Raw genomic sequence first — 13793 nt, 5'->3', positions numbered from 1 at the left:
TCCTCTTCCTCCCCTTCCTCCTTCATCCGCTGGGCTGGGGACTGCTGGACGTTTCTCCTGCACACCTGCAGCACCTCTTCTGCAGATTGCGATCTTGTTGGAGCAGAACGATACGGGGTTCTTACAGGTTTCTCTAATCAGCCATCCTTCCCACAGTATCACCATGTATTGTTTTCTTTGGTCTAAAAATAGGAGACCCACAGTCGGGCTTTGTTGGGAATAAGGCATCTTGCTGTGTTACGTGGATGTGGCCCATGTGTGGCTGCAAGTCTGTGGCAATCTCTCAGCTTTTTAGGGTCCCGGCTTTCACAAGACATCCCACTCCTGCCTGCAGCCCATGCTGTGGAGTCCCACCCTGCTGTGTACCAGACCCTGGAGATACAGCCCTGGTCCTTCACCCCCACATCCATCGGGCATCTGTCCATCTGTGGACTGCCGGGGGGAGGGTTAACTTCCCAGCAAGGGGCTCTTGTCAACCGAAGCAGATTCCTGGGGAAGCGGGCAGCTGAGTTCTGGGCAACCAACAAAAACAGTAGCAGAGTGTCCAGCGGCCACAATGCCAGGCTCCAGGCACCGTCACTATGGAGGCGGTGGGGGTTGGGTACACACACTCCATGCCCCCGACAAAGCTGGGTTTGTGCAGCTCCTCGTAGGTTGGCCTGGAAGGCTGCGGGGCAGGAGCTCTTTGCCTTCTTCTTGCAGACTAGACACTGAAGCTGAAGCTGAGGCCGGGGCCAGTGGGGAAGGCGCTGAGGGTCTCATGGTGGGGGGTCTTCCCTGCACTCAGGGCATTTTCTCTGACCTGGGCAGGCGGGCATCAGTCTCCTCTGTTCTCCTGCTCCTCAGCCACGAGGTCAACCCTGTGTATTCCAGGCCCCCGAGTGTCCCCCAGGTGCCCTTCTCCTGCTGTGACCCCCATGTTAACCCACCACCAAGAGGCCCAGGGAGGCAACGGCTGGCAGGCACGGGAGGTCACTGGCCATGGGGTCCCAGCCGGCTCTGAGACCCACGACTGCTGACCACAAGGAGGGGGTTCCCAGGGCCTCTTAACCTCAGGCACCTCCCCTGCTGGGGGTAGGTCATGTCCATCCTGGGCAGTGTGACCAGGCCCGGCGGAGATGTGGCAGCCTGCCAAGCCCTGAGCCCTGCCTGGGGTGGCATGTGGGAACTAGGGGCACAGGGGTCTTTCCTGGGTTCTGAAGCCTTCCTCTCCCACTCCCTCCCGGCATCTCACGCCCTTCCCTGCACCTGCAAGTGTGTGTGTCTATGGGTATGTCTATGTGTGTGTGTCTATGTGTGTGTATATTGGGGGTGGTGCTGATCGGATGAAATCAAAGGTGGTGAAACATTTTTTTTAAAACATGAAAACACTTTTGCTGAACAAAATCCTACACAGAAACCTAGTCAATAAATCTAATCAAAGACAGGCTGCTGGGGCTACGGACTGGTGGGGTGTGGCACGCTGTCCATCGAGCTTCCCTGTCACCTGCTCGGCTCTGTCTGAACCAGGCGACCTCCGGGTGAGATATTCACCTCTCTGAAAAGCAGGGCTGGCAGCAGCCCAGCCTCTGGGGCGGTGTCTGGCCTGGCGAGAGCCTGCTGGTGCTGCTGCCCAGCTATGGGGGTTGTGACGATCACTGCCCGGCTTGGTGAGCTCTATCTGCTTGTCACGACAGCGCTGTGAGTTATTAATCAGTACTCTCAGGACTGATGTCCATCTGTGACTTTAATGACATTCTGGTCTGAGTAAGGCCCACATCCTGCTCCAGAGCACGGCCCCCGGGGGAGATGCTACAAAGCAGCCTCAGAAAAGCCAGGATCCCTGTGTTCCTCAGCAGGCCCGAGGCACCTCCTCCCCTCACCCAGCCCCTACTCCAACCTGTAGCTCGGGTGGAAGGAAGAGAGGGAGCAAGAAGGAGGAGGGTGACCCACTTCAAAAGGGGCAGGATCGAGGCTCCCAGAGACTGCAGAACTGACTCGCCGTCTCGCCACTGTGTGTGCATGGCCAAAATTCATTGCAGGTGAATTCTGAAGCCTTTTCTTCTGTGTCTTGCAGGGTTGAGCTTGTTATAAAGAAAACACTTGCACAGGCAGTGAGGTAGGGAGCCTGTTGCCACTGGAGGTATCCAAGCAGAGAGGCTGGGGCACAACTGCAGTGATTCCAGCATCAGAAGGTGTGCTGGTCCAGCCGGCCCCTCTGCTGCTGCTTCCTGCTTCCAGGTGTCACCACGTCTGGAGTCCCAGGAAGGGGCTGGACTGCAGTGCCCTGCCTTCCCTGCCCACCTTGCTCTTTGCCTGTGGGAGGGGGCCCTGCCGGCCTCTGTCGTGAGTGCTCTGGCACGGGGTCCCAGGAGGCTTCATGCAGGATGGACATCCGTTCTTCCAGATCTGGAAGCACCAGCACTGATGCTTCTCACAGGAAACCAGAGCTTTGGGTCACATTGGCCTCCACAAGATTGCAGAGAGCCCCTGGGAAATCTCCCATTCCAGAGCTCTTTCCCCAGGAACCTTAATTAAATCATCCTTCATCTGTGGTAGGAAGGAGGAGAATAACTTGACAAAAGAGACACTCATCTTTCCCGCTATGCCTTTGTTCAGTTCACCCACCGCTCGTGATGCATCTGCTCTGGGGTCAGCCCTGCCCAGACCCAAAGGCACTCCCTACCACTGAGGAGTGGAAATGCTAGGACTGACTGATGACCGATGGCATATGGTTAGAGGGCAGATGAAGGACAGAAGACGGTGCTACCTCCCACCCCATCCCTTCCTAGGGACCACTAGCCCCCCATTGGCAGCCAGTGGTGCCTGGGGACACTGATACCCCATCGCTGACAATCAGTAGTACTCAGGCACACCAATGCCCTGCCTTTTACAATCAGTGACACTCAGAGACACTGATACCCCACCTTTGACAATCAATGGTACCTTGGGGAGATACCAGTATTCCTGCCACTGGCGATTACTGGTGCCTGGGGACACCTATTTCCCACCATCGACAATCAGTGGCACTCAGAGACACCAGTACCCCGTCTTTGTCAATTAGTGGGGCTTTGAAAGCGCACCGTGCTTGAGCTCTTGGTGACTGTCCCATGACTTCTGCAGCACTGTGCTCTCTGGTCTTCCTCCTGCCTCTCCGGTCACTCCTTCTCAGTCTCTTCTCAGCCACAAGGAAGCTACCAGGTGTCTTTGGTTCACTGTTTTTCCCCCAATGCCCAAGATAGGAGCTGGGGCCTTCCAGACTCCCTGTTGTCCTACCCGTGGCATCCAGTCCTGCTCCTTCCACCTTTTCACATCTCCTGCAGTCATCTCCTCCTCCCCATCCCGTGGCCTCCTCGTTCCCTTCCTGCTGGATGGGTCACCTGACCCACCTTGCTGTCTCTGTGGTCTTGCCCCACTTCCCCGCTTGTTCAGTGACCGAGCCCTTGCTGGGGTGCATAGCTGCCACTTACATGTTTTGTCAGTCTTTGCCTCTTCACTAGACTGTGTGCTCCATGGAGCCAAAGACGACGAGGTTGTTCCGCCCTCCACCCCCAGCACTGGTTCACACAGTTTCAATGGAGGCTGAAATCAAGAGTGGAGGAAGAGCAGCATGCGTCCCATATCCACCTTCGCAGCAGCGGTCAGGGCTCTACCCCATCAACCCCTAAGCCACTGGGCAGTGACTTGGTGACTGCCCTCTCTGGGACTCACTTCCTTGGGGCCATTCAACAAGGATAATAATAACAACGGCTTCATCAGAGGGTGGTTGAAAATATGAAGAAAGCATTTGGTCTAGTGCCCGGCATACAGAAGTGCTCAATAAATGCTATGCACAGCTATTTGTTACCAGTATTGCTATACACTCCATGCAATGCAAAAGTTCTTCATTCATGCCGACCATGATTCAAGCTGCTATCACCTGCAGACCCTGACTGGGGCTTCTCCAGACAGAAGTGTAGCTTCCCCACCCAACTATGAGGAGCTTACATTCACGGGCCTTTCAGCTCTGTCCTTATGGGAGTCTATGACCACGGAATACAAATTGGTCCCTAAATGGATGACCATGACCTTGGCCATTCAATGCAGCCCTTGGCTCACTTTTTGGCTTCAGACATCTGCTTCGTGGGAACGATAAGGAAACGATAAGAAAACACTAAGAATGGCTTCTAGTTGAAGCTGATGCAAGATTTTAACCAATTTGACCAGCAGCCACAATACTATCGTGGCTTCTCATCACAAATATTTGAAGAGAAAGTCTTAGGAGATTCCACAGTTATTTCTAAAAGCTGTCATCTTCACCCAGGAGGCTGCCAGCACCGCTGTTGGAAAGACCTAACACAAAGCTACCGAGATACATTCCCTTGCCTTCCACTGTTCAATTAGGGGGCAGACAAATGAACAAATTGTTCACATGTCCAACCATAGATAGTTAATGCAACCATCCTGATAAAAGACAATCTTCCAAAACACCATCACTCCAGAGAATTAGCCATCCACCGCACTCTGCCCAAGCAAACAGGCTTTTAGCATTGTCTGCAAAATGTCCTCAGACAGGCAAACAAAACACGATTAAACCGTATTCACTCCAGAGCCTCAGTGCAAAGCCCCTTAAGAGAACTGAGACCATCAATGATCGTGGAGGAGGAGCACGGCAGGGGCTCTTGTTCTCACAAATGCTACACACAAGATGATTAATAAATCAAGGCTACAAAGTATCGATGATGAGTTTTTTTTTATGCTCTGAAATGTATTTGCCTTATTTAGTTATTATCGATCAAACCCGCGATTTTCCAAGTCAGCCTTCTGGCCAAAGAGAAAAGGTTTGCCTTGCCATTACATTTACAAATGTTCTCAAGGATGTTTCCTGGCATTTTAGCAATTGTCAGGCCAGTAATTAAAACAGAACCAGCCCTTTCCTGACAGTCAATTCTGTAATCGTGTTTGAGTGGGTGTTTTACTAAATTATGTTGGATGCCTGTCAGCTCAAGCCTCAGTGCAGAGGCTGGACGCCGGCTCCGAGTCAGACAGAGCTGGGTCTCGTGCCAGCATCGTGGCTCACAAATTGTGTGGTCTTAAGTGGGTCATCTCACCACTCCAAGCTTCTGTTTCTTTGTCTGTAAAAGAGAGACAAGAACATCTCCCACGTGTAGCCATTGTGAGAATAAAATGAGGACTGTGGGAGCTAGTGCCTAGCACAGAGCCAGGCACACAGTCAGCGTCTCTCACCCCACTAGAAGGAGTTCAAGTTCAAGCAGAGATGAGCCCGGGAGCCAGAAGCCACTGGCACCCATGACAAGGAGGTAGGTGCAGGAGCTGGGTTGCATGGAGATGGTTACAGCAGGTGGCCACAATGGCCACTAGACTCAAAGCACCCAGCACTACTCTCTTCATGCACCCTTACAGCCACTCCCCAGTGGATGGATGGATGGATGGAAGGATGGATGGAGGGGTGAGATGAAGGAAGGAGAGAAGGAAAAAAGAAAGGAGGGAAGGAGGAAACGATGGAGGGAGGGAGGAAAAGAGGAAGGGAGGGAGGAGGGGAGGAGAGTGGAAAAGAAAAGACAGTTGGATTGAAAGTATTGATAGGCTGGGCGCGGTGGCTCACATCTGTGATCCCAGCACTGTGTGAGGCCAAGGCAGGCGGATCGCTTGGGCCTACGAGTTCAAGACCAGCCTGGGCAATATAGAGAGACCCTGTCGCTACAAAGAAATTAAACAACAATAGCCACGCATGGTGGTACACACGCGCCTGTGGTTCCCAGCTACTCGGAAGTCTGAGGCGGGAGGGTGGCTTAAGTCTGGGAGGCAGAGGCTGCAGTGAGCCGAGATCACACCACTGTACTCCAGCCTGGGTGACAGGGCAAGACCCTGTCTCAAAATAAATAAATAAATAAATAAATAAATAAATAAATAAATAAATGAAAGTATCGAATACTGACCATTCACAGATGACCTAGCAGGAAACCTTAGTTCGTAACAAGTGTCTTGCTAACAGACTTTCTTAGGCTTTTGCTTATAAACACATTCCTCTTTCATAAAAGTCTGTTACTTATTGGATTTTTTCCTAATTACAAATGTAACACATTCATTTTAAAATATTGACTTACAAAAGTATATTTAATCATTCCATAGGTGTTTCACACTAGGCTATGCGGTACAAACTAGGAAGTGTAGCCAGAAACATTCTCCAAAGAAACAAAAAAGTACCATCGTCTCGTCACCCAGAAACAAATAGTGCTGTTAACCTTCTGGCCTGCTTCATGCCTCTGTCACTATAGGTTTGTTCCTACATATGTACATCTCTTTCTATAGCACATACATATATTTGTGTGTATCATATGTATGTATTTGTGTATGAATGCATGTATATAAACACATATACACATGTACATTAGTCATTGAATTACCTGATTCTATCTTGTTCATGGAACCCACTACCATCTGAAACGATCATGTTCCTGCGTTTGTTTTCCTACCTGTCTTTTGCACTCAGCTATAAGCCCATGGGAGGGTGATTTTGTCCTGTCCTGTTCTGTCCTGTCCTGCCCTGTCCTATCCACAGTCATAACCCAACAAGTAATACAGTCCTTGGTGCTCAGTGCCTAGGTGCTGGCTTAATGAATGAAAAATTCGAGTCCCACCTATGTTACTGTTCCTCGTCCTCATCCTCGATGAAAATTTTTCTCTTGACTTTTCTCCTTTGTAGGATTTTATTTATTTTTTATTTATTCATTTATCCTATTTTATTTTATTTTTTGAGACAGGGTCTGGTTCTTTCATCCAGGCTGGAGTGCAGTGGCACGATCTCAGCTCACTGAAAACTCTGCCTCCAAGGCTCAAGAGATCCTCCTGCCTCAGCCCCTCAAGTAGCTGGGACTACGGGTGCATACCACCATGCCAGGCTAATTTTTCTGTACTTGGAGAGACAGAGTTTCGCCTTGATGCCCAGGCTGGTCTCAAACTCCTGGACTCAAGCGATCCAACCACCTCGGCCTCTCAAAATGCTGGGATTACAGGTGTGTGCCTCTGCACCCAGCCTTTTCGTGGGTTTTTCAAAATTCCCTCAGCTAAACAGAGGACAGTGGGAGGCGTCCTGCTGAGTATGCTAGGCCCTACATATCCCTACTCAGGAGGGATGGGTGATACTGCCGCCCAAGCCCTGGCATCATCTGCTTGGCTCCCAACATGTTTCTCAGAATTGTGCATGAACTCCCATGCCATGGGGGGCAAATGGGGCCCTCGCCCGCCTAGTTAGAAACCATGAATGCTGACAGATCTCTCCACCTTGGCCCTGCCCCGATTCCCATTTGGCCGAGAGCTTTATTTGAGAGGCAAAGCTCTCATTAACTCATGATGTGCCTCTGTTGGCTGAGGAGCCACGAAAAATGCCCTAGCAAAATTCCTGGGTCTTGGCAGGGAAGAGGATAGGCAGTCTCAAGACCTTGGGCAGGCTGGCATGAAGGCATGCTCTCGGTCCACACAAGAGAAGGGTTCAGATCAACTCATTTTATTTGGTAAAATAGTTCTAGATCCAGTGATTCACAGGCGCTGGTTAGAAACCAGTTTCGGTATCTAGGGGAGGAAGGGGTTTGACACAAGGACCTGGAGGCTTCCTTACACAGTAGACACTGAAAATATCAGGAGGTCAGGCGCGCAGGAACCTCGAAAAACAGCTGCCAATTCTCAGCTCCTGCTGCACCCGAGCGGGTGGGCCTGGAGAGGATGCTGGAGACCCTGGCACAGCCCTGGACCTGCCTGCAGCAGCTGCTGGAGAACAAGGTGCCTCCACTCTTGTGCCTGTCAGCATTCATGTGAAGGCAGCTTGGGGGTGGAGTCTAAGGGAGGCGGGGGCATGTGGTCTCCAGGCTCCTGGGCTTCAGGTGGGGCTTGGAAGGTTTGAGACATCAGCGCACAACAAAACAGAACGGAACGGATCGGAACGGAACGGAACAGAACAGAGCAGAACGCCACCTCCCTTAAATGTTAAAAGTTCACCGGAAGTGAGAGTTAAATATATCCCATCAGCATGTTCAGCGGCACTGAACTCGTGTCCTGAGCACCGACTACGTGCCGGGTGGGGCTTGGGATCCGGCAGTGAACAAGACAAACCCTGTTCCCCGACCACGGGGCCTCGTGGGGGGTCGGCCAGGAAGTGAGCACAATAACACGAAGGGAGGGGGTGGGGAACTGGGCTTCCCGCCCGGGGAGCTGCAGTTTGGGGTGATGGAAAAGCTCCGGAGAAGGACGGTGGTTATGGTTCTAGGGCAGTGTGGAAGCCGAACGCCACTGAACAGTACACTCGAGAAGGGCTCACAAAGGAAATTTTATGGTATGTCTATTTTGCCACAATCAGAAATAATAATATAAAAGGATGTTTTCAGAGAGGCTTAATGATTTCTTTTTAAGACAAAGGATAACCAGGAGGCAGGGCCCATTTAGATGGTGTGCCCAGGAAGGGCCCCTGAGACGGTGGTATTGGAGCTGCCAGCTGTGGGTTAGGAGGAGCCGGTCATCTGGAGTTCGCTTCTCTCTCTGTTTCAAAATTTCACATGTCTCATCTCAGAAAGCAAGTGGGTGAGGCGACGGCTGTGTTGATTAGCTTGATTTAATCATTGCATGTTGTGTATTGTGTGTGTGTGTGTGTCACACACATGTATCAAAATAGCACATCGTACCCACAAATGTATACAATTATGATTGGTCCGTTAGAAGTGATATTAATAAAAATAAAAATAAATTTTTAAAAAGAGGGAGCCAGCCACACAGCCTCTGGGAAGGGGCTCCCCAGAGCCAGAACATAGAGTGAGCCTGAGGCTGGGGTGGCCAGAGCCACTTGAGAGGGACCATGGGTGTGGAACAAACATGGGTATGAAACAAGTCAGAGAGGCTGTGGCAGGGCAGGCCCAGCTGAGAGGTGAGGGAAGGAGGAGGTGGGAGTCAGGAGGTGGGAAGGCCGAGCTCTCTCCTCCTGGCCTGCTGAAGCCCCTCACCCATCGCCACTCTCCAGCGGCCCCTCCCACCCCCCCTCGCTCCCCACCAGCTATCTCTGCGGGGTCCATCTGATCTCTATCCCAGGCCAGTTCTTTTTCCCACTTCCTGCCATGCCTGGATGAGCTCATCCTCTCCGGGGCCCCCAGCCAGGAGTCTGTGCACGGAGCTTCCGAATGCCTACCCACCATGCAGATTTCCTCTCCCATCCCAGCCCCATATATCAAACCCCACCCCTCGCTCCACTTGGGGGTACCTCAGGAACCTCCGCAGCTCAAACTGACCTCAGCTTCAGCTTCTCCCAAACCAGTTCTTCCTCCTGCATCCCCATCTCTGCAAAGCACCATCAGCCACCCTTTGACCCAAGCCTGAAACTTAGCATGCTCTTGTATTTCCCCATTTCATTTATTCCCAGCAAAGCCTCTGAACTGTACCTCCAAGATGTCCTTGACATCTGCCCTCTCCCCTCCAGTTCTCCTACCCTCTGCCCAAGGCCAGGTCACCATGTTATCTCACCTGGTTAACCACCACAGCAGCCACTGGCATGCCCCCCTGGGCCCTACCCTGCAGGCAGCCAGAAGTTGGCCAAGGCATCCAACAAAGGGAGACCCGTTCATACGCAGACTGTGAGGGTATGATGGGCCTCTGGGACCTGGACACAGCCCAGGACTACTGGAGCGCAGGATGTGTGGGAACCACGTCCGCAGGTGAGGATGGGAGTGAGTCTTGAATCCCAGGAGCACCTGGGAGACCCTGAAGGGCCCCAGCAGGAACGAACCTGCAGACCACCTGTGAGTTCTTCACAAGTAGATCTTTCTGGTTGAAGAAAGCAACAAGTAGAATGAAGACCCTTCATATTTCTACACTTGCAAATGTTTTGCCTCATTGGGAACCTCAGCACAGAAGAGATTATCTCCAATTTGAAGGTGAGGAGACGGACTTGCCCAAGGCCACATCTCAGTTGGACTCTGTACTCTGGGACCTCTACAGCCCTCAGGGTCAGCCAAACATGACCATCACAGGAGTGACTTTCTCCTAAAACACCAAACTAGCCGCTGGAGTGTGTGCTGAACATCCAGCGAGCTGTGTGCGTTCAGCCACAGGGGAAGCACTGGGTGGGAGAATGCTTTCTGCTCGTTCTGACTCACACAGGCTTGGATGAGACACTCTGGGAAGGTTCTAATTTCAGATCCGGGGGTGGAGGCTGCAGTGTTTGTTCGCCTCCACTGTTTGCCTCTCTCAGCATCAAAGCCAAGTTGTGTGTACCCTGAGCTGGGCGCATCTGTCTGGCCAGAAGTAGACTGGGCAATTGGGTTTTAAATAGAAAGGCAAACCCAAATGACACCAATCCTTAGGGCTAAACTTGGTAAAGGGCAGATTAAAAGCATACTCCCTGGGACAGAGATTTGTGAATGGAAACCAGAGTTCTGCAGAGGCGAGTGTGAGCCAGAGCCCTAGCAGAGGCGAGAAGTAGTTTCTGGATGCTATTTGTTTTCCTTTTTTTTTTTTTTTTAACTTGGAGAGTTGAGAGTTAGGATATGATGAGCTTAGCTGCCAGGCAGACTGGGACATTGGCACCACCTTTTGGAGGAGATGGGTTGGAGCCCTGCTGGAGGAAGATAACGCAGACCAGGGAAGGGAACTTGGCAGCGTCCCGCAGGCCGGGGCAGAGTCACCGCTGGCTCCTGCATGGCTCAGTCACAGGGGTGCTTCTGACAAGCAGGTCCAAGCAGGAGACCAGGTGGGATGCAGGTCAGGGAGGCAGGAAGGTGTGGACTCGTTGTGAAGAGCCAGAGAAGGGCGTCCAGGCCTCGGCTTCAGGCGGACCCCCTGGCCAGGCAGGGAGGGGATGGGAGGGCCAGCTCAGCGTCTCCCAGTGTCTGCCCTTGGTCTCTCTGGGGCATCTTTTTGCACAGTGTCGACTCTGGCCCACCCTGTGTGAGCTGTGTCTCATCTGCAGAAACGCTCCTGATGGACAGCCTCTCCTTCACTTTGGCCCAGCCTGGGTGAGGGGCCCTCTCTGCTCGGGGTGCCCTGATTAGTACACCTCTCAGACCTACTCGGTGATGTTTCTGTCTGCTGTTATCCCCCCGGGGGGCCAGGAATCCCATGGGGTTCAGCTCCTAGCCCAGGGTTCCGCACATATGGACTGAGTGAGTCAGTCAGTCCCCTCCAGAATGGGCCGAGGGGCCAAGAGGGAAGAAGGAATGGGAGTCCCTCCCTCCCAGCCCCCACCCACTTCCCTCTTCACAGGGTCGGAAATCCATCGCGAAAGCCCTGGACGGACCTGCCGCTGCAGACTTCTGGAAGCCATTTCCAGTCTTTGAGGGTAGGAGGGATCTCTCTAGACTCTTCCAAGCCTGTTGCATCAGGACCCCCGTGTTGGCCAGCTGCCTTCTGGGCAGGTGCAAGGATACCATTGGCCGAGGTGCTTGTAGAGGTGACACAGACATCAGGGGAGAAAAAGCGGTCTGTGCGATCTCCTACTGGGCACACAGGCTCTCTGGCCTCAGTTTTCCCACCTGAGAAATGGGCATAATCGCACCTACCTAGCTGGTATGCTGTGAATATTTAATAAAATAAGGGACTCGCCTGGCCCTGTGTCTGCCCCCGACCATGTGCTGGGCCCCGTAAGCTGTGCACCTATTTCTTAGAATTAGTCTTCGAATAACTGGCCGTTAGTCATATGAATCTGTCAAGCATTTCTCTTTACCATGTTTTAGAATGTCGCCTCTAATTTCAAAAAACCAGCCTCCTGGGCCCCCAGAACCCAGTGCAGGTACCATATGTCTCCCCCAGAATAGTAAGTGGTAAAAATACACCATTTAAAATAGAGGCTGGTTCCCGATTTGGAGGAACCACTGCCAGCTCCGCCTGGCACGATGCTAATTGATTTGTTTTCTTTGCTCCAATAATCCTTTCCTGTCAGCACCTTCCTCTCCCGCTTCTTTCCTGGCTCACTCTCCCAACTCCGCACCAAAAATAACCCCGGCCCAGATTGCCGGGCCCCAGGTTGGAATCACTTCCTCGGGCTTTTTCTCGGCTCGCCTCTGTGAGAGCCCTGGGCCTAATGGAGGGTGTGGACTGTGCAGAAAGGGGCTGTGATGGAGAAGCAAGCCCTGTACCCAGAGCCCCCCTGGCTGTGTGTGAATGATGCCAATGCCCACTCATTGGGATCACAGTGCTGGGGGGAGTGGCAGTGCTGAAGACATGAGCACTGCCAGGCTGGGAGGCTGGCCGCAGAAGCAGACCCACCAAGAGGACACCAGGGTCACCAGGCTGTAGCCTGTGTATGCACAAGATGCTGGAGGGGGCAGAGGAAGGAGTGGAAGAACTCCCTATCATAGAGGGCTTCCCGGAAGAGGCGAGCTTTGAAATGAGTCTTGCAGAACAGGGTGCTCGACAAGCAGATAACAAGGGGAAGGGCATCTTATCATCAAAACAGGCTCACGTGTGTAAACAAGAGGCATTTGGGTTGGTTGACGTTGTTCAGAATTTTGTACTCAGAAAATCTGAAAGAAGCTATTTTGATGTGATCGCACATGGATTTTGTGTCATTTTGAAAAGTGAAGGTTTGGTTCTGAGTCACCAGTGGCAGGGGTGGGGGTGTCTTGGTCCCACTGTGCATTCCATGCAGAGGGAACAGTACGCACACAAGTGGTTGTCAGGATGTAAATGGCCTCCACTAACTGGAGACACACAAGGAGTTTGCCGTGGCTGATGCCAGGAGCCTGAATGGTGGGAGGTGAGGCTGGAGGAGAGGCAGGGCAGGGACCCCCACCTACTTTCCTTTGGGGTCGTGCTGTCCTCTCTGCCTGAAGCCCCATCCCCCAGGTCTACCAGTCAAATTTCCGTCTATTTTTCAGGGCTCATCTGGGTGTCACCACCTCCAGGAAGTCCTCCTACCTGCCTTTGTACCTGCCCAACACCTGGGTGCCATTTTCCTTCTTCTGTGCTCCCACAGAGCCCCATGTTTACCTGAATCCTTGCTTGGACCATGTGGTCTTGCAATGTGGAAGAATGAATGAATGAATGAGCCTTCATTCATGTGCAAAGCTTTGAGTGGCAAAGATGAATAAGGGGATGAGCTTTTTTCTATGAGATTTGCTCTCCAGGCTACTTAAATGTTCATAAGGGCTGTTTTCCTCCCAGAGGCGAAAAGCAAACACACAATTCCCTTAGGGGTCGCAGACTGAGACGGCATTGCTCATTCGCTCATTCCTGCATGCACTCCTTCATGTGTCCATCGGGTGGGATTAACAGCCAGCTCCGTGTCAGTTCTGTTTTGCTCGAGGTACAAAAATGGCACACAGGCCAGTGAGGATGGTGGACACATAGTTGCCTTGTAAGAACATTTGAAGAACTGTATCATGGAAAAAGCGCTTTAATGAGGGGAATTTGGGCTTCCCTGGCCAAATGGCACAGACGTGTGGGTCAACGTTGAAAGCATGATGAATGAGCCAAGAGGTCCTGAGGACTTCCTTCCTTTTTCCTGGTTATCCGGGGAATCCACGTGCAGTGTGTGCAGAACTTCGGGAGGGGCAGGCCAGGCACTGTGGCTCACGCCTTAATCCCAGCACTTTGGGAAGCCAAGGTGGGTGGATCACCTGAGGTCAGGAGTTCTTGACCAGCCTGGCCGACATGGTGAAACCCCATCTGTACTAAAAATACAAAAATTAGCCAGGTGTGGTGGCGGGCACCTGTAATTCCTGCTACTCAGGAGGCTGAGGCAAAAGAATCGCTTGAACCTGGGAGGCAGAGGTTATGGTGAGCCAAGATCGTGCCGCTGCACTCCAGCCTGGGCAACAGAGCGAGACTCTGTCTCA

General features: G+C 52.3%; 1 protein-coding gene across 4 annotated transcripts in view; it reads left to right on the top strand.

Moving 5' to 3' along the window:
- The window catches only part of SORCS2 (sortilin related VPS10 domain containing receptor 2), a 569237-nt gene that overhangs the window by 446471 nt on the left and 108973 nt on the right, over positions 1 to 13793 (top strand). Inside the window, exon 1 of one of the 4 annotated variants that reach the window (XM_078003137.1) lies at positions 8043 to 8308. The exons of 2 other annotated variants lie outside the window; for them this stretch is intronic. In XM_078003137.1, coding sequence (XP_077859263.1) covers positions 8306 to 8308 — 3 coding nt within the window. In that variant the 5' untranslated portion in view covers positions 8043 to 8305. Of the gene's footprint in view, positions 1 to 8042; positions 8309 to 13793 lie in introns of those variants that run through there. One more of the 4 variants, XM_078003136.1, reaches the window with a different exon arrangement.

The sequence above is a fragment of the Macaca mulatta genome, chromosome 5 (genome assembly GCF_049350105.2).
Source record: "Macaca mulatta isolate MMU2019108-1 chromosome 5, T2T-MMU8v2.0, whole genome shotgun sequence".
NCBI lineage: Eukaryota > Metazoa > Chordata > Mammalia > Primates > Cercopithecidae > Macaca > Macaca mulatta.
Note: the sequence above shows the minus strand (reverse complement) of the source record. Positions and strands in the feature narration are given on the sequence as shown.